The sequence below is a fragment of the Sitodiplosis mosellana genome, unplaced genomic scaffold, assembly GCF_009176505.1.
Source record: "Sitodiplosis mosellana isolate CC-2019 unplaced genomic scaffold, AAFC_SMos_1.0 Smas_scaffold_14, whole genome shotgun sequence".
Lineage (NCBI taxonomy): Eukaryota > Metazoa > Arthropoda > Insecta > Diptera > Cecidomyiidae > Sitodiplosis > Sitodiplosis mosellana.
In genome coordinates, this window is record NW_022595256.1 from 296,538 (window position 1) to 323,235 (window position 26,698).

Genomic DNA, 26,698 nt, shown 5'->3' on the forward strand with positions numbered 1-26,698 from the left:
AAAACATTACAAGCACAAGATGTGATAATCTGAATAGCTATTCGGCGGTGTGCAAGACGATTTACGTGTCTCTCATCTCCTTTTTCCCACATTCACTGCCAATGTCGACGGCAAAACGATAAGGAAGGGGAGGGTAGAGTGTTAGAACTAAAAACCATTTTCTATTATCCCAGTCAGCCAGTTAGATAATATGTTTTGACGAAGATTTGTTTCTTCGCTTATCGTACACATAGTGCTTTTTTCGTTTCACAACCTACATAATGTTGTGCTCATCAGTCTCTTTCCGGTTTGTTGTTCAGCATCCTCGTTTTTTCCTCTTGACGCCGAATCACGTTTGAGAATTGGAGAATATTAAAAAAAAACCGTTTAATCAGCGAACATTGACAGGAGAGAAGAAAAAACGTCGTCCATGGACGTAAAACCCTTGTTTTTTCGGTCGTTTTTTTATACATTAGCTATGAATTAGGTATTAACCGTAAGAATAAACGACAATTTTGGAAGTCTTCTCAACAATGCTCCAAATTGCATTTTCATCGTTTTTTAAGCAGGAAATCATGAATCTGAGAAAATGTATTGAAATGCAGGAAGAAGAACGAATACTCTCTTTGTTTCTGCAAACGATTAACGGCAATGGCTGAGCGCATAGAGGTCGTAAAACGGTGTCTTCTTTTTTTAAATGTTTTCGCTATGGGTATCAAAAAGCGGCTGGAACGCAAATCACTTTTCGAGTCATCATCAATGTGCTGTGTTGTGAAATGCTATCGTACATGATGCATGAAGTAGTCTTATTTACTCATTAAGAAAGACTCTCCTATGCATAGGGGGCCTAGGTTTGCATTTCCTATGTTCCTGGTATTTTCAAGGTTTTAGTTGGGCACGTCTCAGTGGAGAAATACTTGTCTAATTTGCTCCATATTCATGTACAATGTACAGTGTACATTGTACACACTTTTGGAGTGACGGCTGCTAAAATGATTATTCGCTGCATTTGATGGCTTACATTAAACGAACGATTTGCGCCATGTGCTGGATTCATTCCCATTTTAACTATGTACGACTTCTGTGTGTATAATCGTCGCATTTCACACTACAACAAAACATAACAAAACACTCTTGTGATTTTGGCAGCAGGAAAAAAATGTGCACAGAAGATATATGTGTCCATCATTGTAATTTTGATGTTTGCACACAAGACAAACATGTTTGCCTTCATTATTATTATTGCACCAATGGCACCCAGTACGTCTGAATCCCGAATGACAGCAAACCATGCCCGGGCTTTTAGCATAAATGATAATCATTTGGAACACATTGGATCGAAAGGAGAGTTTGTATTCAATAGACGGTTAATGTATAAGACATGAATGAAATATGATCGTCGCTTGAAGTTGAGTTCAAAGCACGCAACCGAATAGCAACGCCAATCCAATCCAACGCCAACAATGTGATAAGGAGTCTTCACTAAGCACAGAGCCAGTAGTCAACGAGAGAAAAAAAAAACGAGAATCATAATTGAATCATTAAATGAATAAATTCATACATAGATATGCAGATTGTAAACATTTGCATAATTTCGAATGAGCTCTGATTTTTCGGCTCGGAAAATCGCAGCGAAGTCAACAACAAAACCGTTCAAAATCCAGACTTTGTTCGATGAATGACAGTGAATGTAAGAACGTGATACCGAAGAAGATATATATGCAAACTTTTGTAATAATTTTCGGATTTTTCAGTCGAAAAAAAGGGATTTGCTAGATCTATGTTCGTTGAAATTCCCACACAACTCGAGTTGCGATATTCTTTTTATGGAAAAAAAACTCTCGTAAAGATTGAAATGAAATGATTTGTCAGAAGATTATTGCTCGCGCGTTGTTATTCGTTGTACAAATTGAAAATGTTTCCAGCCATTGTTCGCTTCAATGTTGAAAATCATATGTATATTTTTTTATGTTTGCGCCCATTCATGATGCATTTAATTCCATTTTACCAAGCTCATTCGATTATTCCGCTGTTTTTCTTCCCCCATTCTGTCACAGAAGAAAGCAAAACAAGCAAATGAACGTGAATTCAAGTATCAGGTGAGTAGGCAAACTGTTCACTGTTCAGTTTTCATGTCCATGTTTTTCTCTCTTTATTCTTCATTTTATTTGCACACAACACCTACAAGCCATTCGCGCCCTTTCGCGTGAACGTGTGTGTGTGGATGTGTATTATTGTACGAAATGCAAACAATTCCATTGTGTAAATACTCAATTTTTTGTTGTTTGTCGCACGTTTTTCTTCAACTTTCATGTTCTTTTCCTTGCGGTGGCTTGACGAAATACAGCAAATAATGCGAAATTTGGTGCGACGCTATGTAACGGTGCAGCAGCGTAAGGCTGAATCACAAGGTGTCACCGAGGACGATGTGAACGAGATCAAGCAAGACATTTCAGCATTTCGGTGCGAACTTGTGGAAATTCTCAAAGGCAGTGGCATGGACACGGGCAAAGTAACAGGACAGGGAGCAGGTAAGGGAATCAAACGAAAATAACTTGTAGCAAATCATGTTTTTTCTTCTTCTCCTTCTCTATAAATAAATGCAAACACACATTCGATGCATTTCGCTTTGTGAGTTGAACTTTTTTTTTACGTCGTGCTATTTGCTACTGCGATTGAGGAAATTGAAAAACCCCGACGAACTTGCTGCACACACACACAAAATATAGGACAAAAAAATGTGTTAGCGGTTTGGTTAATGCATTTCGAAATTCAAACGTAGATTCGTGAGCTGTCATTTTAAATGTATATACAGTTCAAGACATTTTCTTTTTTCTGTTTGCAAAGTGAATGTCTAGCGCATCGTGCAATGGTGCTTCAGCCGACGAATCGGAACAAAACTCAATATAGCTTTGGCATGATAACATTTTCGCCTTAAAATGTCAGGAGCATCTGCGCCAACATAATTTATAGCATTTGTAGAGCATTGTTCCACACTTTGCCAACAAAAAGTCCCTTTTAAATCCTTTTGCTGAAATGTTAGATTCACTTACTGATATATATTCGCTACAAAACGGAATACAAAACGAGGAGAGAGAGAGAAACAAGACCGCAGAGCTTCGCTTCGCTCCGCTCTGCGTTCTTGAGTTTTTAGTTACTTAATCTATTTTGTTGTTTCACAACAAACTTTTTTTTGGCGCACTACATGAAATGTATTTCATCAAAGTAACTTTGAAGTAATATATTTATTTGCAAAATGAATTACAAGATCTTGGTTTAATTTCTTTTTTTGAAATATACTGCCTTTGGTTTAAATTAAATAAAAAATATGAGCATAAAATTCAAATTTACCATAATTTGTTTCAACACTCAAAAAGTATCTAGGAAAAAAAAGCAGATAAGTAGCTCTACATTTCATGTAGTGCTAAAAACGGCAAGCGAAATGGAGCATTTTCGGGGATAAAATAAATAAATAAAATGGCTAAACCGAGAATGGGAAACGAGCTGTAAATTTTAACCGGATCGTCATGTGCCATCGCGCTCCCCATGGGTGTTGCACACATATCCAATACTTGTTGAGCGATTTTGTAGTTGCTTTTCTTTTTTCTGCGTGCATATTTTCATCCGCATTTCCTACACACAACAAACACGTTACAACTCTTCTGCCAAACTTTTGATGACTCCGTGTTATTTTAACAGCAACAAATACTCGGATCTAGTACGTTGTTAGATACAAAGTTTGCCATATTTTCTCCTCATATTCAGTTTCCGAAAAGTTCTTCAAGGAAAATATTAACGATCTACGAAACAATTCCTAAGCCATTTAATCAAGTACGATAACACGATACGAATTTTGTAGTGAAACTTTAATTGAAATTGTGTGAACGAAGACGATGTAGCGGAATCCGCGAACAAACACATGCAGCACAGTGTTTGATTTGATGAGATCCGACACAAAAACCATTTAAAAAGGTATCAACATAAATTAAGTTATTTTGGCAGGCATTCGAAATTAAGTGAGCATAATTAAATACGTTAGGATAAACATGCGGAAGAAATGTTAGGGCCTAGGATGCTTATAATACTATCTGTCAACATAATGCACACTTGTTTGTTCAGCATTCCAACGATTCGTGCAAATGACAGCTTCCACAGTTATTCAGTGCAGCTTTCGCTGTCGGCCAGCACCAGCATCCAGCAATATGAACTATTGTTTCGACTTATCCATTTGCTGTGCCAAAAACTTTGAATGTGATATTATTAATGCTTGAGTTCACATTTGCATGCGCGCCTTTGTTTGGCACACAATGCGCCAGAAATTCTGCTGGCAATTTCTCAAGGCGCTAACAACGAGCACTCATCTTCTCTCTCTCTCTCTCTCTTTCTCTCTCTTACTCTCACTAACGCTTTCTCTCTCTTTCGTGGAACGAGTGAACGTCACATTAAATTATGTTTTCATTGCTCTTTTCCCCCCCCCCTCTCTCTGCCTCACTCTCTCTCGTATAGGTGGAAAGAAGAATCGACAAAAGGAGCGACGTTTGATGAAAGGATTCAATTTGGCATTACCAGGCACACAAGGTATGAATGCATTACCACCAGTCGCTGAATTCATGTCACCATTTCATTCAGGCAGCGAAAACTGCGACTACTATGGATCAACATTTGCCGGTCTGCTGAATGCCAATCAGTCAGGAATCACCCCGCGACGTAATCCAATGTATTCGATGCAACAGTATTCATCGTCGCAGAGCTCGTTCAGCGAATCGTTTGGCACGATTGGACGTCTGGGTAAAATCGGATCCAAGCTGCGTAACACATCACAAAAGAGGCGATGGGGTAATTAAATGAAAATGAAAAAAATCAACAGAAATGCTGTGTTTTCTAATCGAAGTTAATTTACTAATTTTCCGATGTGCGGACTGTTGGTTTGCACACACACGATACTACTCACACTCCCAAAACATAAAACACAAAAACAAAAAAAAACGCATGCGAAACATCAATAACCACTGAAGGCACGTTGATTGAAGCAGCGCGCCACGGCACCGGCAGCGTATCACGTTTCATCGGTCGTTCACGTTCCGAAGACTCCGTATGCAATTCGATACCTGCAAACACCGCCAACAAAGAGGGATCGGCCAGCCGAAGTAACTCGGACGAAGGTGTTACTGCATCACCAACTGACTCAAACCCAAGTATGGACAAACCTGACGTTAACACCGCTCCTACTAAATCTTCTTCTTCTTCTTCTTCTGCTAAATATAAAAGCAAAGAGCATCATTCGCATTTATATGGTAGTAGACGTAGTGACTTGAACTCATTTTCATTATGTGTTTGGATTTGTTTTTTTGTTCTTTTTTATATTTTCATTTCAGATTGTTGAGCATTTTACGTAAAAACCTAAACGCTACAAATATTCATATAAAAACACATTTGCATGTTTGCATAGGTTGCAAGTGTGCACGAATCAATGGAGTCTGCCGGAATGTCTCTCTCTCTCTTTTTCTATCATTAAATTTTAGAAAAAGAGGAGAGAACGCATGACTTTCTCTTCCATTTCTGTAGCGCATTTTATAAACGGGACCGTTGCTAAATGATTGCATTCATTAAAATTCCCATTAAATTCTCTTTCAAAGGGTTCGGTGCTTTGGCCGCACTCAAGCGGAAGCGGAAAAAGTTTAGCAAAAGCCGAAATACTAGTCCAGTTTTAGAACCAACGGCCCCTCCAAAAACAGAATCCAGTCCAAGCAAAAAGGTGAGTGGTATGGGCAGCGGCATTTAAGTTGAGCACCATCATTCAATTTGCATATTGCAATGTTTAATTTTCCAATTGATTAGATACTAAAGCGAGCGTCGAGCGTACCATCGCGTGTCGAAGATGAAAAGAATGTGCCGGCGAACGGCGAACAAGGGAAAAGTCAATCGGAATCATCGCAACATGAAGGATTGACGCCCTCGACAACCGATGAAAGTGTAAAATTCTCAACCGCATTGTTAGATCCATTGCTTCGGCAAACACATTCCTTAACTGAGTCTAGTTCACATGATATACCACAGCTGCCCAATGTAACGCCAGTTCGTGGCCACATTAACTATCAAGGATGGCTTTAATATCGTCGACAACGTCGAAATTGTTACTACCGCTTTCTAACTTCCATTATTTATCAACGTTGCACTTTCGTTCGCATTTCCTATCACGTTGTCGTCAAAGTCGACATCGTCGTCACTCATTTCGTTGTCAAATGGCATTGTCTCACATCGAAATTGATTTTCACATTCCGAACCGAGTAGAAGAGGAGAAAAACAAGATTCCGTAGCGACAACACGCAAAGAAAAGAAAAGAAACGACTTGAAACAAGAATGGTTAATTTGTTGAATTCCATAATGTTCTCTCTCCGCATTTAAGCAAAAGTTCAACATCTATTTTCGTAAGTTGCCTGCATTTCGATAAGCAAAAGCAGAAGAACTTTAGCGGAAAACTTTAATTGACCCGATTTTCGTGTTCGTTGCTGCTGCTGCATTCGTTCGCAACAGAACAGCAACAAAAACATTGGCAGCGACGTTGGCGTCATCGTCGACAACAGCGAAAATTTGAGTGCAAAACAGAGAGCAAATACTGCAAAGAGGGTAAATTTTCGGCAACACAACGAATATTGAACGAAAAGTCAAGATGAAATGTACGACTAAGTTTTCCATGGGAAAAACAGGAGACAAAAACTTAAGATAATTAACATAAACAGAGACAGCGTCAAAACACTAACAACAAGAGCAGCAACGCAGAGAAAAAAGCATCAAGGCATAAACAAACTCAAAATAAGAATCGCACATACGAATAAATAAAATTGGATTGCAACCAGCGTAATTAGAATGACTCTGCATTTTGCACAGACACACACAGACACACACACACACACACACGCAAACACATGCTAACGAATCTGAATCGGGTTCAAATTTAAGCATTAAACCAACACCAAACACACAAGTCACTGACTAATCGACCAAAAAAATCGAGATAAGGGAGTGCCCCGAAAACTGTGTTACTCGGCACTAATTGAATTTAAACTAGAGAGGAATAAAGTTTGACGGCAAAGCAAAACTACGAAGCGGTTTCGGCATTTCAATGCATACACACATTTTCTACCGGATCAACCAAAGTGAGCAGGGCGATGCGCCTGAAGTTCATCTCAAATGGCATTTTTCGCACATAAAATATTTATTTGAAAAGAAAAACTTTTATCATTTCGTATTTTTCATTCCGCTTTATTTGTATCGCATCAATCTTAAAAGAATAAAATGTACGTTGTTCCAAATCTGATTTTATCACTACTGTTTTTTTTCGACATATGTATACTTGTTTTTCTTCTCGTTTTCGTTATTTTCTTCATAGTTTGATTTCATTTATCGTGATGTTGTTGTTTTGTTTTGAATTCGATTCACCATTGGTATTGAAAAGGTTTGATTTTGTTTTTGCTTGTGCGGGGAAAATTCGCCTAAAAATCTATATTCGCCGATTTATCTTTAACTAAAACATTTATCGAGTTTATTTACAACTTGTAAAAACTTTTATGCCTAATATCTGTTATGTCTATATAACTAAAATGAAATAGCCTAAATGAACCTTAATACACCTAAAATACGTTAAAAAAAAGTTTTAAAAAATTGATTTGCACTGTCGTTAAACGCGTTAAAAAACGAGCACAAAACGATACAAAACACAATTTACTAAACTATGCACGAATTGGACGGATTACTGATAATAGACGATTCACAAGTACAAAATACAAAGTACATGGACACCTTAACACAAAATACATACTAAAAAAATGTAAATCAGAAATATAAACAAGAAAACATAGACACTTAGTTGAATTACTACACAACATACAATTCATATAGACTCCTAAAAACTTAAAAAAAACTACGGATTATGCGACAAATTAATACCGTAATTAAAGAGACGCATGGTTAAGCTAAAACACAAGGACACCCAAACGTAAAATGAAACTAATACGAATAGGATATATAATATATATGGTTAACAATAATTGGTTTTCTATTTCGGCCATTTTCGATTCTCCTAGATAAACCTAGCTGTTATATGTATATCTATACCCTTTGATTTGGTTAAGGCACTTTTCAAGAGCACGACTGTTAAATTGCTTTCATTTGTCAACCATGGTTTAAAACTAATCTACTATTTTTTGCGTTTATTTTATATCGAGCAAATGAATCGATGAGATCTACATTCTATGTTTTGAATTCGATTATTTTTTTCCCTTCAATATGTGATCGACTGTACAACACACACACACATCCGGTTTGGATTGGAAAACTTTTCCAATTTACACAAATACTTTATATAAAGGCATAAATATCAAAATGACAGTTTTCACCGAAAAAACAACAACTCGAATTTAAATTAAGATGAAGCGAATTCACAACACACACATACAAAAAGAAACACATGAAAAAGTTACAAAACGGAAGCAATAGTCTAAATGCAAAACTCTCAGTAAATATTTGAATGAAATAGAAAATGAAGAATATTTTTTTAAAAAAACCAACAGGTTTGTTTGTCAAACATGAATGAATCCGAACATACTGAAGCACAACTGTCCCTCGAAAGAGCGAGAGAGCAAGAGAGAGAGCGAGCAATTGAACAAAATAAAACAAGAAGTGGTTAACATAATTTTAAACTATAGATTATTACATAGCGGAATGGGAAAATTACTACATAAACTGAGCCTATTATACACCTAAAACGTCTGTTATGAATATACGATTTACGAAAATGACATACATAGTACTTCTTTCATTTGTTTTTTTTTTTTATTATTCATGTGACTAAATGTGAACGTGATCAAATGGAATTAAGTTTCGATTATTATCATTATTGTTTCAAGCTCATTTGTTTCTCGCATTAAGTTTAAACTCATTTATACAGAAAAAAAACTATATATATAATTTGTAAACGATTTGGTGGCACTAAAGTTAAAAACAAATACACGATGGATTTGCTTAAGTATTAAGTGACAAAAATGTTATCAAAGGAGATTATTTCAAATAAATTCGTGAAAAAAATGATGTAAAACTGACGAAAATAAATGTCTTTTCTTTCTGTGTCGCGTTAATTGTGCACTTATTCTTATGCAAAACTATTGAAATGGGTTTGTATTTTTCGCTTAAACCTCTGTTTGTGGTACACCTTCTATCAGATGTGTTTTACTCGATTTAATACTTTTACGCGCCGTGGGCACTGGTGTTGTTGATGGTTTGTATTCGGTTGGGCTGTCATCTGATATTGTTTCGCGGGATTTACCATAATTATTCATCAGATTACGACCATCATCGTATCGGCCACGTGGATTTGTCGATATACTACGGTCACTGAACTTACTGCTTTTGTCGGTGATATCTCTGGGTGTAACAGGTGACTCTTTTAATGAGATTGCACCACTGTGCAACGACGTTTGACTGTTTGTTTTTGTGGTTTGAGTGATACCCAACGAACTGGGTGAACGCAGTGATGCTGTATCTTGAATGGATTTTGGCGGTTTTGTATCCTTGAACTCGTAGATGTTATCGGTCGTTCGAAGTGCATGGGTTTGTGCGGCTTTATTTTCAATGCCAAGCACTGCATCTGATTCGCTCGCATCAATAAATATATCACCATCATAAAATCGATCGGCTTGTCTGAAAAGTGCACGTTTGTGCACGAGTGAAAAATATGAGAAAATCGCCGAAATTCGTTTCGAATGACAGACCGAGTAAAAAATGAGCTCAATTTGTTACCTTTTGGCATTACGCCACAGAATGCAACACATGACAACAATAACCATTAAAAACATACATGCTCCCGTCATGCTCCAAAATGCGATTTGAAGTGGTTCCCTTGGCTCCCACCACCATTCGGTCGATGGCGGATATGTTGGCACCAGAACTCCGATTACCGTCGGAAGATACTGCCAATGAAAAGAAAATCCATATTAGCAACGTAGTTACCCTGAAAAACAAATCTCTGTGCATCGTTGTTCTGGTGGGTACCTGTGACCAAAAAGCGGATTCCGTTTGTCGAAAGTTGAGCAATATTGATGAGTTGTACGTCGTGTTTAAATTTAAATATTTTAATTCGCCATCCTTGGCTACATCAAAATGAATGCCAAGTACTTGTTGGGGCGTTGGATTACCATATCGTGCGAAATCCGTGTAAGTTTTCATGAAAAAGTGGCTCATGTTCCGGTCGTTGTCGGTCCACATGTTTCGTTCTAAGCGTAATCGCTTTGGGAAAAATTCCGTGTCCATGAATGGGGCACCCGTTAAAAAGAAATGCTCCGCATCATGCGGCACTTTGCGCCATTCGGGCAAGTTAAACGCTTCAACCGTTGTATTCATGACGTACCAGTATACAGGCACTTTTTGCTGAACCAGCAACTTTACCATGTGATCGACTGGCGCACGATACCAGAAATCAGATAACAGCTAAATTATTTCGCGGAAAAGGAGATATAATGTTATTAGTTAAATTGAATTTCGGCGAAATGGAAGTTCGAAACGGAAGTGCGCCGAATGTGTATAACGTGTGAATAAATGTCTATCACTCACATGAATATATTGTTCCCGAATGAATGTTGTATTTTTTGGATTGGGCCAATACGTGTACATGTATTTTATCGCTTCGTACACACCAATCGGATTCAATGTATAATTGTAACGTAAAACTAGCTCTTTTACTTTTTGATCGTAAAACTGCTCGGTCACTTCATAATACGGTGCTAACGTTTCATTTTGTGCTGAAATAAGATAAGAATTCATTAGATTTCGAAAATCCATCAAGGTCGTAAAGTTTCAACTCACAAATAACGTAAGCTGCTTCTTGCATTGTAACGCCGGTCATGTAATGTAGATTTCGATTGAATTTTCTTGTTCGAATAAGTTGTTCGGGAGTTTCACTCAAAAAGTGCCAATCTGCTTCACGCCAACCCTCATACCAGTTATCGCCGGGGAATGTGAAATTATTCTCGAGAACTGGACCCCATGGAATGTTTCCAACTTGTGGATTAAACTCCGCATTGCCAAGCTCATAAAAACTTCGGCCCTGTTTTAAACAGTTGACAATTTTCCATGAAGATTCAATCGAACAGCCCAATAACTGTGCATAGACGCGTGTCGTATTCTGTGCCCGATATTTATCTTGAATCAACGCCCAGTCGGCCAATGCAGATCCAGACGTTGCAATTACTTTTGTTACAATATCACGCGTTTGCGGTGCAACCATCAATAAACCTATAAATTGAGCAAAGAAAACACATTTATTCGTTCGAACTCATATTCAAAGTTTCAAAAGTGTTTACTAACCAGCTGATGCAGCACCAGCTCCGGGGCCAAATAATGTAATCGACTGTCGGTCTCCATTGAAAAATTCGATATTGTCATAGACCCATTTTACGGCCATTGCTTGATCTAAAATGCCGTAATTTCCGGGCGAATTCTCATCACCTGTCGATAAAAAGCCCAATGCACCCAACCGATAGTTGATTGAAACAACAACGACTTTATAAAATGTCGCCATAACATGCGCTGGAAATGTATTCGATGCTCCATGTGAAAAGTCACCGCCGTGAATATAAACCATAACTGGGTATTTTTGGGCGATGCCCGCCGAAATATCCGGTGAAAATATGTTCAAGTACAAACAATCCTCATCCATATCGCGGATGCTTTTCGTTGCACCTGTATATCGAACTGGCTGTGGACATGCAGGACCAAAATCAACGGCTTGCATCAACTGCCATCCTCGATGCGGTCTGGGTGGCTTAAATCGGCCTTCAAATGTTGGTGGCAGTGCATATGGAATGCCAAGGAATACGGCACACTCACCAGTTATGCGGTCAACTTGGCTATGCCATGGACGATAGAAACTTTTTGGATCGGGATCATCGTATAATCGCACTTTAAATCCCTGCACTTGACCATAGTTGGTGGTAACGAAAACATCTCGATCAAGAAGCAATGAATCACGTCTTTGTTTGCCTTGTAAATCTTCACGCCATCCACCCAAAATACCAGGGAATGGTGTTTGAACATTATCAGGATTATTCTATTACATTGAGAAAAGAAAAACGTGGTTAATTTGCTGCTGTCTCAAATATTTGACCGTTTCGCCTACTAACCGGATCGTATTTAAATTTGTCTTCGCCAAGCGGCACACCTGCTGGATATTGATTTGGATGCTTTTGGCCGGGATATTGGTAACCATAACCATTTGGTTGGTAGTGTCCATATCTGCGATCATTGAACGTATACGTTCTGCGAGATGAAAAAAAAAATAATTGCAAACGAGAAAAAGTGAACACTTGCACAAAATTTGAATAACATGAACTGCACATGATTGCTCATGCATAGTTCCTGCCGGTGAATTTGCATGCATCCGATATCGGTGCATTTTTGTCGACTAATGAAGTTTTATTCTGTTTATTTTGTGTTGCTATTTTTGCGGTTCCCCCTGCCATTCTTCGTTTCGGGACAGCAGTTTAAATTTTAAAAAACTGCTCAACAAAATAAACAAGTGACAAAAAAATAATAATTTCATAATAAATTTACCGATACTCGGGATCGCCCGGGTTTGGCCACTGGTAATTATAGTCTCCTTCACGGCTATACCATCTGGGATCGCGCGTTTGATATTGGCATTCAAATAAATATGGCAACGCTAAGAACACTACACATAACATCCATTTGTGCGAGTTTATGTGTATCGATTGGGTGAATTTCCGCTTTTTCAAAACACTTTTACACTTGAAAATCTGCTTTCGCTGGTGATTCAGTGCCCTCTTCTCATTCATAGTCAATGGCATTTTGTTCGAAACTAAATCTATTCAACACTGTTTTAATGGCTGGAATTTTGTTGTTTTTTTTTTGTTTCTGTTGACAAACGAAATCGGTCGCAGTTGCGCTTATCATTTGACCATAATGTTGAATGTGTTTTTAATGCCGCTTCACACACACCACCATACACATACACACACACTTCCTGCGCTGCAACGGCTGGACTACACAATATCGCCTCTGGAAATATACAGACAAATCCACAAATGAATAAAAAAAAATTTGATGGTATTTTGAGTGTGTTTTTCCGTCAACTAAACAAAATCACAATTATTTCCACACTAATTTTATTTTCGGCGTTTATTGCGTTTTTATGGCTTCGTTGTTACTTTCATTGCTCAATGCAATTTAACGATCTGACACTTGAGACGAAAATTCGGCACTATTCACTGAGTAAAAGCAGTAAAATTTACTATTGACTGTACTTTCTTTCTACGCAAACAAAATGCAATTTTACTTCGTCGTCATAGGAATAGTTTTATGGTTCATGTGTTCGACAAAAAGGAATGCTATAAGCCAAAATAGCAATTTTTCATATCAAATGCAGTGCATTGTAGTAAAATCGCATATGCGCAAATCATTTCTTTAAATCGCCCATCCAGTTACGAAAGGAACAATACCACACTATAAACAAAGTACGAGGTGAATAAACCAAACAAAATGGATTGAAAATCGTGAAAACATTACAAAGAACGTACCGATTTAATGGCGAAAGAAAAGAAAATGAGCGCGCAACGGTCAATACGAGTTCTTTTGAGTACAAAAAAGGAATGAGCGGAAAGAAGCGGTGTTGAGCAATACTTATTTTGTAAGCGCGCATATACACACACACCTCGTTACAATTTCACGAAAACAACTCGCTTTAGAATCAGGTAAGTATACATTCGACGCGGCTCTGGTGTCATTAAACGAAGCACACGTTTCATTTAATTTGCTGTTGAACAGACAACGAAAACAAACAAAAAAAAACTCGGAGAGTAAATTGAGACTGTTTTTAAGACATTCATTCAGTTCAGCACATACTTCATACTTCGTGTATTTCATATAAACGAACCCGATAGAACTGAGAACAACTTGAACAACGACGGAAAAAAATTGGTTAATATTGACCCACACCGTCACGCATACCACTTCATCGATCATTGTTGTATTCGCATTATTCCGAATAGCAGAATTAGTGAATCATTGTGCAATTTAGGGCAATTAAAAGGAAATTAGGATACTTTAAAGTATTGAAAATATTTTGTTTGTATATATAATATAAAGTATTGTGAATATTTTGTATATTTTGTTTGAGAATATCCTATACAAGCTTCAATTAGTTAGAGTAGTTTTACAACAATTATTATTTATTCATTTATTATTTATTTTATTTTGTATTTTTTATACTTATTTTTACATGACAATACCTGCTACCACACGAGGCTAACCTAAACACGAAAACCAAAACATAAAAACCTATAATATCTACCTAAAACTAAATATCTACCTAAAACTAATTATCTAACTATCTATCTAACAAACTTACTCACTGTATCCTAAATTTACTGTATCCTAAAACTGTATTCACCTAGTCAGCCAGTATTTGGCAGTGAAATAAATTCAATTCAATTCAATTCAGAAAAATGCAATAATAACGAAACATCCGTCGTGAGAGCGGTAACAAAAGAGAGACAGACACACGGCGAATGTGAATATTTGAGAGAGCATAGCATACGAGCGTTCGGTTCAACGGTGTGCGTGTTGACTTCCAGTGTAGCATTTGGCCAAAAACAGGTTTTTCGTTATTTTGGTATTATATGTGAAATATATCAACAAACACGCACATAAGTCTATATTGCACACACAACGCTTTTTTCCATACCACAAACGCTACAGACATAATACTAATTTACTTGTTTTGAGTAAATATGTCGCCAAGAGGCAATATTATCGTTTTAAAATCAAACGCTTGAATGAATCTGTCTCTTTTTCCAAATTGCACACTAATGTTTCTAATGTTATTTGCTGGGAATGTGTAGCAAAGGCTGGACGCCGTCATTAAGAATCGTCATCGTCGTTTATACGGGCTGACCAAAAAAGAATGGGAAAAAAACCCTACAATTGCCCATCAACGTTTTAACACTGTGTTTCTTCAGAAAGACGGTTTTGGTTATTTTTGGTCTTCGTTGGTCTCTTTAACTCGAAAACACACTTACGCACACACACAGCAGAGAGAAAGAAGGTAGAAAACGGGACGCATGTGTTGGTGATGAAGCGATTTTGAATCGTTCTTTCGAAACCATCTCTTCGTTTTTTTTGTACATTCTGTTTTCTTCACTTTTTCACCGCTTTCAATGTTTTCTTTCGTTGTGCTTCGTGAAATTCTTCACTCCAGAAGCGTACACTCCAAGATCACACATCCATTTATACAGATTTTATAGCGTCGATATCGAAGAGTTGGTTTTCTTTTTTATGTTTCAAACATTTCTCTCCATTTCACTCAAGTTATTTTAAACTCGGCGAAAATTTATTTTATTTTTTGTGTGAAGCGATCGCATTTGCTTAAAACAAATCGAATTCCATATGAATCATCCATTTGTTTTTTTTTCTGCTGCTGCTGCTGCTGCTTCTGGTGCTCATGAAATTGGAACAAATATTTGAATTGAAAAAATTGCACGTTTTGCGATGTACAACGTTGTACACGTTGCATGTTTGTAATGGAATTGTGAATATTCATAAAATTATTGTTTATCCATTGTAATCGCGTTCGCTAAATCATTCCGTCTCTGGACGCACGTATACATGTACTGTAGCCGAGTTTCACTTTTTCAATCAAGATATTGTGTAATCGAAATTAACCGAGCACAAACACAGAATTGATGTGTCGCGTTTTTTTCTACCTCATCTTTATTTCGTTTGCCTCTCTCTTCGTTCATCGCTCTCTTTCTCTCTATCGCTTCTATTATTTCCCAACATTTGTTGTGTTTTTTTTTTCATAATAAATCACATTGTGTGCCACTTCTCAAGACTCTCTCGCATTGAAATTCACAACAAAACAAAAAAAAAACACCAACGAAGAGAACATATTTTGTTTAATGCAACTATAAATGCACCTTTACATTCACATCGCAAACACACGACATGAGGAGAGAGTGAGAGAAACATAAGCGTTGACTTCAACGACGTTGAATCAACATTTATTCGCTCTCTTTACCTTCAAATTTCGAAATACCATTTTGGAAACTGAAAACGATACACAAACACTTGCAACACACACAACCAAAACAATCGAGATATTCTTGTGCTGTGTTCTGTGTTCGGGGAGATCGCTTTGTTTATGATTCACCTGTGATTTCAAATTGAATTGGAATTTTGTTGTGATTCTTTCGTGGAATTGTGTGCAAATGATTTCATGATTATTTTTTTGGTCAAAATTCAATAGCTTATCTACACACTTATTGGCACACTATACGTTTAACTATCGTAATCGGTGAGCAATTCTACGATAAACCACATACAACACAAGATAAGATAAGATGAAAGTGACACACATAAATATTTGAACACTGATCGGAAACTCATTCGCAATCGAAAAAAATTGACAAATTTGTTTTAGATATTTCGAAAAAGAAAATTATTTTTTCTCGTTTTTTTACGTGACGGAAACACACTATTTTTATCAAAAACTCTACGTAGCAGGTCGCCAACGCCCAACACACAGCCATACGTAATAGCCCACAAGTTACCGCTTACTTCTCGGTTGCGCTTTGTTCGGGTGTACTTCGATCGACAGACCAAAAGCCAAACACGGTGTTTTAGTGAACATAAACTAAGTATTTTTTTGTTTCGTGTCTGCAGGTTGTGTTGTCCAATTCGATACTGATTCAGTCGCTGGTGCCTTAGCCACTGTTACCGTTGCAGTCTTTCAGTCATTTATTCTCTCGCTGTTTGCGTGCTCTCTCACCACAATCGTCTTCTCATATGTGTGTGCACGCGAGTGTCTATCTGCTCTGTGTGTATGTTTGTCTCTTACTCACTCACTCTCTATCAAATTTATTTAATTGTGTACAGTTGTTAACTCGATATTTTCTCGCTCTTCAAACTGCTCAATATAAGTTATTCGAATTTTGTTAAAGTTTTTTCTCTCGCGCTCTCTTTCCCTCTCTACCGTACACACATGAGCTGAGCAACTAAACGGTTTACATTTCTTAAGCTCCATATTTTGTGGCATGAGAAATTCGTTTTCTTAATTAAGTTCAGGCATTGCGTACGTGTGTTAATTTTTTTAAAGACTCAATGCTCCGCTGAAACATGTACATTTCTCGGCCATTTTTTTTCTTCTCCATAATCTCTCTACTTCTTTTCCGCTTTTTCGCATTTCTTTTGCTGGAAATCGGATTTCGCTTTTGTGGCTATTTACTTTTCGCACAGCGGTAATTATTGCTCAAACAATGACATAAAACACATCCATCAACGCTGCCAAATGGCCAAGCGAACGAGTTAATGAGCTTATCGATCGAACGGTAGTCTCTATGAAATAGATATGTATGACGTTCGACACATCTCGATTCGTTGCCAAAGAACGGAATCAATGTTCATTAGTCGATGCCAATATTTCTTGTGACTCCAAAGCTCAGTCAAATGATAAATTATTTTCTCCCGATTTTTTTCCCGTTGCTTTTGAAATAAAAGACGATTTGCTTGAGTCAATTTATATTCTTTTCACTTTTTTTGCTTTGTTTTTGCGAATTTATTTATGCTGCAAACACAAATTAATGGCTTGTTCGCCTCGCTCCAGTAACAAAATACTATGAATTAATTCAACTCGATGCAAGTTAATTAAGACACCAAGCGACGAAATGTACACACAATTATGCTTATTAGTTGATTCATGTTCGGGAGCAATATCGCGACGCACTGTAGGTCACACAACGATGTTAATAACAGAATGAAATGTGTGCTCGCAGTGTTTGAAATGCGACCGTCGACGCCTTGCATAGAACTTGTTTCATATTTGTTCTTTCTTAGTCATTCAGTACGACGCGAAGATCGACCGAATGATTCACGCCGCTCATCAAAGACAACAAATTCAATTTAATTATCGTTGAATGTGTCGCACAAGTTGTGGATGAACAAGTTACTGAACTAAATACTCAAAGGTTAAATGCTATTTCCGAAGCCGAATGCATTTTTTCAACTCAGAAAGAAGAAAGACACTACAATGTTCTTTCTTCATTGAATTGCCCTTTGAGGTCAATTGTGAGTGAATTCAATGAAAATTAAAAGTGACACACGCGCTGTAAATCGAAATGCAAAATCAAAACGAAGCTTAGATTTTTCGATTCTGTTAGAATATCGTTTTCGCACCGAATAGTCAACGACAACCACTAAATAGATCATACGCTTTCTAGTGAATGGAACAAACCAAAAAAAAGAATTGTATCTCTCTGTTATTGTGTAATTCATGGATTGCGAAATGGTATTTGCTCAGCATTTGTAACATTACTCGACCATTTCTTGGAAATTACGATTTAACTGAAGCATAACAAATTCATGTGACATAAACATCTTTCAAGACAGCTAGGTCGGTGATATTTAGCGAGATATTTGAAGAAACATGAAATGCTGTGTAAATCAAAATTAAGCATTTCAATCGCTTATTATGTATTATGACGTTTTGGAAAGATTAAATTATCACGGTGGATGATAGTTCGACAAATGACGCATCATAAACTGTGCATTACGATCCAAAATGTAAAAATCCCAGATTTTTTAAGAGCACCACTTGACCTACCGACATGTAAAATGCTGTTGGAAAGGGCTTGGCTTACATATATAGGAAAATTCCAAATGACCATGGTAGGGAGTTTATCCCAAAATATTGTTGTTAAAAATGTTTTTTTTTAATTCTTACTTTAAATTTAAATTTACATTCATATTTTTATTTCATTGCTACGGAACGTTCATACAATTTTACATTTACCATAAATACATAAATAAAAACAACCATCATCAGTCATACTAATAATCATCGCTTTTTATCAAATTGATTGAATCACCATAGCTCTAGTCTTTCATCTCAGATATCATAGACAGGTCCTCATTTTGTAAGTACATATCGCGCAGCTTTACATTTGTCGCTTTTTGTTCATCAGCGGCTATATTGTCTTTTGCTTCGGCCCGATTTATCATGTAAATCCATCTGAAAGGAAATATATCGTAAATTTCATTCATAGTCACATTTCAGCCAATTGTGAAGTTCAATTTATATTTTCAACTACATTTTTTGCGAAAAATTTTCAGCATTTTTTCATCGGCAATTAATTTTGCTTGTAGAAAATCCATTAGAATTAGTATTTTTATGTGGTCATTTCAATATATACGTACATGAAGAGTAATGCTCCAGGGATGGACATAAATCCACCGAATAAGAAGAATGCGCCCGGCATTTTTGTTAGAGTGGCCGTATAAATGGCGTGAAAAATGGGCGAATAAGCAAGGGATAGCAACGCTTCAATGATTCCAAAAAGCGAGTTAATCTTGCCTATTTCATTGCTTGGTACAGTTTTCGAAGCCAACGAACGCATCGCAATAGTTGCAGCGCCACAGGTTAGCTCAACCACCGGTCCGATATACATATGCCATCCAACTTGTGAAAATGCATACACAAAACTCGATGGGACCTTTGTAAGAATAGTCACTGCTCCGATTAATGCATCATCCAATTTCAAGAAACTCGACAATATGCCGATGGCTAAACTAGTTCCGACCAAATTCAAGGCCATGCTGTATGTCGAAAAGAAGCCATACTCTTGCTCAGACCAATTGAGCTGGAATCGCGTAAAATAGTAAAATAACCGCGCTTCACCTAGAAAATCAAACACGTAGTAGAAGCAAAATTATTCAAATAATTGGATTGAATGCGTGACCTAATTCACATTATCCAAAAAATTATCTAATTAACCATCGTTGCGTGCGCAAGTGCATGAATATTGAATTTAATTTTATTCAATTTGTATAATTGATAAAAATTACCATTTTGTGGTCCTACGGCGATAACAAGGAATGCGATTATTGCCAATATTTTCGTGCGACGATTTTTATCACGCTTCTTAAATGCCACAAAAAATGTCTCTTTGATGTGGCCAAAATCAAAGAAATCGACCAAAAATGATTTTTTGATAATTTTATTATTCTTCTCCTTTGGCGGAACTTCTTTCACTACAAAGATGCCATAAAGCAAAGCCATTGTGTGCAATGTGCCAACCAATGAAAACACTCCATAGAAACCAATTATCCTGAAAAATTATAGAAAAAAGAAATGGATGAAAAAACTGTCGATATTCAACAGTAAAAAAAAACTCATAAAAGTGTTTTCATTTTACTTGGGCAAAACCCCGCTTATTAAACTTCCGACAGGAACACTCACGGCACAAATCAAAGTAGTAAGTCCGATGCGCAACGTTCGTTCTTTTTCGTTTGTGATATCGGTCATGTAACTAAAGACACCCACCATCATTGTCACACTGCTTCCTAGAAGAGAAAAAATAAGTAAGAAAGGCTTCCCTTTGAAATTTCAGCGGCCCATTCAAAATTTGGCAATACCTGTTATAGCCGGAAAGAAAACTTGTACAAAAATCGTCAATTCGATGGGTGTTTTGTCGAAATAAACACACAACAACAGCAAGAATACCATCAATATGTCTCCGCATAGTGGAATTAAGATGCAAGGTTTCCGCTTTCCATGTCGATCACTCCAAGATCCAAATAATAGGATCAGTAAGCACGGTATAGAACTGGCAAATGCCGCTCTCCATTGCGTCATTTCCGAAATGAGTTTTTGAACTGCCACTTCTTCGTTAGTGTAATTTGCTGTGTCCCGTACACGAAGTGCATCACAAACCGTTTGATTATAGTTCAAATTCACAAGGCACGCTTTTTCTAAATTAAAATTCTCCACAGTTAACCCTAACAGCGCACTTGGTAGCAAAAAACAAATGATCAACGGCTCGAGTGTTATGTAACTACAAATGTGTTGAACCTTTTTGCCAAAGGTAATCTTTTTGAAAGATGTTTCATTGTCTTGGTTTGCTTTCTTCTCTGCCGCCATCATAGCCATACTTTTGGGCAAAAAATAAAGACACAAAAACAATACGGTATTAATGTAAACAATTCTTAATTAATTCAAATATTTTAGCAGGAAATGAGGTGTACGAAGTATGATCACACAAGGAATTGAAGTTGTTGAAAGAACCGAAACTGAACGAAATTGAACAACTTACTACTATATTTCGGGAGGTTCACGAAAATTATCACAACTAAAAGATTGAACAACTTGTTTCCTATTCTTTACATAGCGTGTCTCAATCCTGAACAACAGCTAAAGAACGACTGTTGCTTCCACATGATCGGCTCCTGTATTTAAAGCTGATATATATTCTGACTCGATTTCTAAAATTAACAATTATCTAAAAAATACGTCAATAATCCTTTATTTACTGATAGTGAATTAAAACAACTGATTCAGAAAAAAAATACGTTCCATAAACGCACTTCAATTTCGTCATTAAAAAAAACGTAAATAATTATGTTTTTGCACTATTTTCCCTTTAATGGCCAAGGTCAACTAAAAAAAAATAAATTGATAACAACAAACTTGGCATGAATGAATCACGTGCGTAATTGTAATTGTTTCAACTGAAAGAGAAATTCTACGACTGAAAAAAGTTTCTATGTTATGAGGATCCAATGCATTTTAAATATAAGCTTGAGACAAGGTCAAAATAAAGTGACACTGTAGTGGGTTTAACACGCAAAAGATTAATGTGATGCTAAAGCGCTGTATTTCCCCTCGATGCAATATCCACTCGCATTCATTATTGCTAATCTTGATTTTACAATGAGGGAAATAATCTGCGTCACGGCTTTTAGGCTTCAGTTTTAATTTAGTTTTCAAATCAAGCTTCTAAGAATCTTGCAAAAATAATAGTGACGCCGTTATTTTTTCTTATACACTAAAGTCCAAAATATGGCGGTTGAAATCTTCCCATGCATCTATGCTTTCAGGTCTTCTACGCTAGATATCATAGACAGGTCCTCATTACGTAAATACATCACGCACAGCTTTTCATTGACTGCTTTTTGTTCATCAGCGGCGGCTTCTCTCTCTTTTGCCTCGGCACGATTTATCATATAAATCCATCTGAAAGGGAATATATCGTAAATTTCATTCTTAATCACATTCCAGCAAATGGTGAAGTTCAATTTATATTTTAAACTACATTTTTTGCGATGAATTTTCAGCATTTTTTTCATCGGCAATTAATGCTACTTGTAGAAAATTCATTGGAATTAGTATTTTTATGTGGTCATTTCAATATATACGTACATAAAAAGTAATGCTCCAGGGATGGACATAAATCCACCGAATAAGAAGAATGCGCCCGGCATTTTTGATATTGTGGCTGAATAAATGGCGACCAAAATTGGCGAATAAACAAGCGGTGAAATCGATCCAACAATTCCAAAGAGTGAGTTGACCTGGCCTATTTCATTGCTTGGTACGGTTTTCGACGCCAACGAACGCATTGCAATAATTGCAGCACCACAGGTTAGCTCAACCACCGGTCCGATATACATGTGCCATCCAACTTGTGAAAATGCATACACAAAACTCGATGGGACCTTTGTAAGAATAGTCACTGCTCCGATTAATGCATCATCCACTTTCAACCTGCTCGATAATATGCCGACAGCAAAAGCAGTTCCAACCAAATGCAAGGCCATGTTGAATGTCGAATAAAAGCCAAACTCCTCCTCAGTCCAGTGAAACTTGTAACGCGTGAACAAATAAAATATCGGCATTTCACCTAGAGAAACACGTAGCAAAAACAAAATGTTAAAAACCAAAATTATTAACATTATCCAAAGAATTATCTAATTAACCATCGATGCATGCACAAGTGCATGCGTATTAAATTTTATTTGATTCAATTTGTATAAGTTCTAGGAAATTACCATATAGGGGTCCTACGGTGATTATAATAATTGCCATTATTGCTAAAATTTTGGTAAGACGATTTCTAACATTGGCTTTGAATGCCACTAGGAATATCTCTTTGATATGGCCAAAATCAAAGAAATCAGCCAAAAATGATTTTTTGATCATTTGATCATTCTTCTCCTTTGGCGGAACTTCTTTCACTACGAAGATGCCATAAAGCAATGCAATTATGTACATTGTGCCAGCCATTGAAAACACTCCATAAAATCCGATTCTCCTGCAAAATTGAATGAAAGGTGTGTAAAATTTCAAAAATCGTGAAAAAACTCATAATTTTTTTTCTTTTTACTTTAGCAAAACTCCGCTCATTGCCATCCCGAAAGGAACACTAATGGAATTAACCAAAGTAATAATTCCAATGCGAAACGTTCGTTCTTTTTCATTAGTAATATCGGCTATGTAACTAAAGACACCCGCCATCATTGTGAAATTGCTTCCTGAAATACCAAAAAAATAATCTAGGAATGCTCTCATTCAAAATTGAATCGGTCCAATCATAGTTTTCCAATACCTGATATGGCTGGGAAGAAAACTTGTACAAATATCGCTAATTCGATGGGTGTTTTGTCGAAATAAACACACAACAACAGCAAGAAAGCCATCAATATGTCTCCGCATAGTGGAATTAGGATGCAAGGTTTTCGTTTTCCATGTCGATCACTCCAAGATCCAAAAAATAAAATCAGTAAGCATGACAATGCACTGATTAATACCGCTTTCCATCCCGTCATTTGGGAAACGAGTTTCTGAACCGCCTTTTCTTCGTTGGTATAGTTTGCTGTGTCCCGTACACGAAGTGCATCACAAACCGTTTGATTATAGTTCAAATTCACAAGGCACGCTTTTTCTAAGTTTAAATTCTGCACTGTCAATTCTAACACCGTACTTGACAGCAAAAAACAAATGATCAAAGGTTCGAGTGTTATGAGACCATAAATGTGTTGAACCTTTTTGCCAAAGGTCATCTTTTTGAAAGACGACTCATTGTTTCGATTTGCTTGCTTCTCTTCCGCCATCATAGCCATACTTTTGAGCAAAAAAGAAAGACACAAAAACAAAACGCTATTTAATTTGATCAATTTTCAATTATTCCATATATTGTAGCAGGAGTATGCCCGTATTTCCACAATATAGCATTTGTCAAACTTAAATACACGAAATGAGGCTGCTTTTTGTTGAAAGAACCAAAATTAAAGAAAACTTACTATATTTCAGAAGATTCACGAAAATGATCACAACTAAATAGACCGAACAACTTGTTTCCTATTTTTCACAAAGCGTGTCTGACCCCTGAACAACAGCTAAAGAACGACTGTTGCTTCCTTATGATCGGCTACTGTATTTAAAGCCGAAATTTATTCTGATTCAATTGCCAAATTCAACAATTTTGCAATTAATGAAGTATAAAGACGTCATAAATGCATCAAACTGATACTGAATCAGAACTACTGACTCAGAAGAAATCTTTCTTCCTTGAATTTTGTCATCATAATTATGATCATTAAAAACTGAAAATAGCTTTATATTTCTGCAATTTTTTTTCCTTTTAAGACCAACGACTTTACAATGAGGCAAATAATCTGCGTCACGGCTTTTAGGTTATATTTTTAACTCTCTAACCGCCAAAACTCAAAAAATGAGGAAAACAATATACAGATTCACATTTTGCCGTAACACAAGAGTAACTTCTCTTGTAACGACTCTAAAAGACTCTTGTAACGAAGAGCCAAAGTAATGCTATTACAATTGTAATGCCAAAATTTAGCATTACCGGTATTGTTTTAAATTTTGGCATTACATTGCGTGTGTAATGTTAGAAAATCACATTAATAATGCTAAAAAATCACATTAATAATGTTAGATTTCTGGCATTACCGTTAATGTTAGGTAACATGTTAATATTGTAACGGACGGGTCAAGTAATAGCTATTATAATTGTAATGCCAAAATTTAGCATTACCGATAATGTGTTACAATTGTAATGCCAGTCATTTGGCATTACCGGTAATAGCTATTACAATTGTAATAACATTACAGGAAATTTTTGTTAACGTAATGCTACTACCTATTACATTTTTAATGCCGGTAAATCTGTAAAAAAATATATTTGGATAACCTTTTTTTAAATGTAAATATGGACCAATAAACTCAAAAAAACCATCCGCAAGTTATTTGCTTGTTTCATTTAGCCGCCAGGCGAGAAAATGTTTTTTTAAATTTTCGCTTCAAAAACACAAATTCATAATTTTTCCACATATATAAATTAAAGGTACAATATATTTCTTTCTATGGTGAAAGTTTCAACGAAATCGGATAACTAAAAATCTATCTGTTTGATTTTGCAAGAAAAAACAATTGGCCCCACTTATTTTCCGTGTTCACACCAGACTTTTGATTCAAAACTGTTGACAGAAACGAAACGAAACGGTGGATATAGTTCGAACCTTCTACAAATATGTCGCTAAAAGCATGATACAATGTCATGAAATCATTTTGAGTCAAAAAAATTCATCAGTAGCGAAAAAATTTTTTTCGTGAGGAGTGCTCTGAGGCTCTCTCGTGGGTTAGAGGGTTAATTTAGTATTCAAATCAAGCTTCTAAGAATCTTGCAAATTTTGTGACGCGATATTTTTCCTTATACACTGAAGTCCAAAATACAGCTGTTGAAATCTCTGTCCGAAATTCTCAGTTTAAATTTAAATTTATGTCCATTTTTTTTTTATTGATAGGAACATTCATGTAATTTTACATTTTCTTTAAATACATAAATAAAATAATAAGTTATCATCAGTCATAACATTATTCATCGATTTTTGTTGGACCAATTGAATCACCGCGGCTTTACGTTATCAAATCTTTTACGTCAGATATCATAGATAGGTCCTCATTACGTAAATACATCACGCACAGCTTTTCATTCATCGTTTTTTGTCCATCAACGTCTTTATCGGCGGCTTCTATCTCTTTTGCCTCGGCACGATTTATCATGTAAATCCATCTGAAAAGGAATATAACGTGGGAATATCGTAAATTTCATTCATAATCATATTTCAGCAAATGGTGAAGTTCAATTTATATTTTAAACTACATTTTTTGCGACGCATTTTTTCATCGGCAATTAATGCTACTTGTAGAAAATTCATTGGAATTAGTATTTTTATGTGGTCATTTCAATATATACGTACATAAAAAGTAATGCTCCAGGGATGGACATAAATCCACTGAATAGAAAGAATGCGCCCGGCATTTTTGATATTGTGGCTGAATAAATGGCGGCCAAAATAGGCGAATAAACAAGCGGTGAAATCGACTCAATGATTCCAAAGAGTGAGTTTACCTTTCCTAGTTCATTGCTTGTTACAGTTTTGGACGTCAATGAACGCATTGAAATGAATGCAGCGCTCCAGACTATCTCAACCATCGGCCCGATATACATGTGCCATTCAACTTGTGAAAATACGTACACCAAACTCGACGCAACTTTCGTAAGAATAGTCATTGCTCCGATTAGCGCATCATCCACTTTTAACATGCTCAACAATATGCCGACGGCAAAAGCAGTTCCAACCAAACTCAAGACCATGCTGTATGTCGAATAGAAGCCAAACTTCTCCTCAGTCCAGTGAAACTTGTAACGCGTGAACAAATAAAATATCGGAGTTTCACCTAGAAAAACACGCAAACAAAAAAACAAAAACAAAATATGGAAAACTAAACTATTCAAATGATTGGAACGAATGCGTTATTTATCGCATTATCCAAAAAATTACCTAAATATTAATTAGA

At 36.4% G+C, this 26,698-nt stretch overlaps 3 protein-coding genes across 10 annotated transcripts in view; 1 reads left to right on the top strand and 2 right to left on the bottom strand.

Annotated features, from left to right (window-relative positions):
* Positions 1–7,297, top strand: part of LOC129567948 (transient receptor potential-gamma protein) — a 22,498-nt gene extending 15,201 nt beyond the window's left edge. Inside the window, exons 20-25 of the mRNA XM_055445338.1 lie at positions 2,037–2,078; positions 2,327–2,510; positions 4,486–4,815; positions 4,995–5,273; positions 5,616–5,734; positions 5,818–7,297. Coding sequence (XP_055301313.1) covers positions 2,037–2,078; positions 2,327–2,510; positions 4,486–4,815; positions 4,995–5,273; positions 5,616–5,734; positions 5,818–6,090 — 1,227 coding nt within the window. The 3' untranslated portion in view covers positions 6,091–7,297. The remainder of the gene's footprint in view (positions 1–2,036; positions 2,079–2,326; positions 2,511–4,485; positions 4,816–4,994; positions 5,274–5,615; positions 5,735–5,817) is intronic.
* LOC129567985 (neuroligin-like protein glit-1) lies at positions 7,222–17,376 on the bottom strand. 8 transcript variants are annotated; one of them, XM_055445451.1, is made up of 9 exons: positions 16,603–17,376; positions 12,583–13,047; positions 12,153–12,288; positions 11,338–12,079; positions 10,837–11,265; positions 10,585–10,772; positions 10,027–10,461; positions 9,775–9,944; positions 7,222–9,675 (listed from the first exon to the last, which is right to left on the bottom strand). In XM_055445451.1, the coding sequence occupies exons 2-9, from the start codon at positions 12,834–12,836 to the stop codon at positions 9,165–9,167; spliced, it is 2,865 nt and encodes a 954-aa protein (XP_055301426.1). In that variant the 5' UTR covers positions 12,837–13,047; positions 16,603–17,376; the 3' UTR covers positions 7,222–9,164. The 8 variants fall into 8 exon arrangements, with proteins under 8 accessions (XP_055301426.1, XP_055301421.1, XP_055301425.1 ...); XM_055445446.1 differs by having other exon boundaries at positions 16,596–16,797; XM_055445450.1 differs by having other exon boundaries at positions 15,066–16,797.
* A 1,539-nt stretch (positions 17,377–18,915) lies between these two features.
* On the bottom strand, positions 18,916–23,937 carry LOC129567949 (uncharacterized). Its single transcript, XM_055445339.1, has 11 exons — positions 23,424–23,937; positions 23,202–23,349; positions 22,867–23,129; positions 22,238–22,718; positions 21,925–22,051; positions 21,388–21,401; positions 20,455–21,023; positions 20,235–20,382; positions 19,885–20,147; positions 19,237–19,717; positions 18,916–19,051 (listed from the first exon to the last, which is right to left on the bottom strand). The coding sequence occupies exons 1-11, from the start codon at positions 23,935–23,937 to the stop codon at positions 18,916–18,918; spliced, it is 3,144 nt and encodes a 1,047-aa protein (XP_055301314.1).
* Positions 23,938–26,698: the final 2,761 nt, after the last annotated feature.

What these genes read in the sequence shown, in the direction of transcription:
- LOC129567949 (XM_055445339.1), bottom strand. Translation starts at nt 23,937, where the DNA reads ATGGCTATGATGGCGGAAGAGAAGCAAGCAAATCGAAACAATGAGTCG. An exon ending in CACCGTAGGACCCCTATATG is followed by an intron (nt 22,719 to 22,866) that starts GTAATTTCCTAG and finishes GTGTTTCTCTAG; the next exon opens with GTGAAATGCCGATATTTTAT. An exon ending in CGCCGTAGGACCACAAAATG is followed by an intron (nt 19,718 to 19,884) that starts GTAATTTTTATC and finishes TTGATTTTCTAG; the next exon opens with GTGAAGCGCGGTTATTTTAC.
- LOC129567985 (XM_055445451.1), bottom strand. Translation starts at nt 12,836, where the DNA reads ATGCCATTGACTATGAATGAGAAGAGGGCACTGAATCACCAGCGAAAG. An exon ending in CCGGGCGATCCCGAGTATCG is followed by an intron (nt 12,289 to 12,582) that starts GTAAATTTATTA and finishes TTCATCTCGCAG; the next exon opens with AACGTATACGTTCAATGATC. An exon ending in AGAAGCAGCTTACGTTATTT is followed by an intron (nt 10,773 to 10,836) that starts GTGAGTTGAAAC and finishes ATCTTATTTCAG; the next exon opens with CACAAAATGAAACGTTAGCA.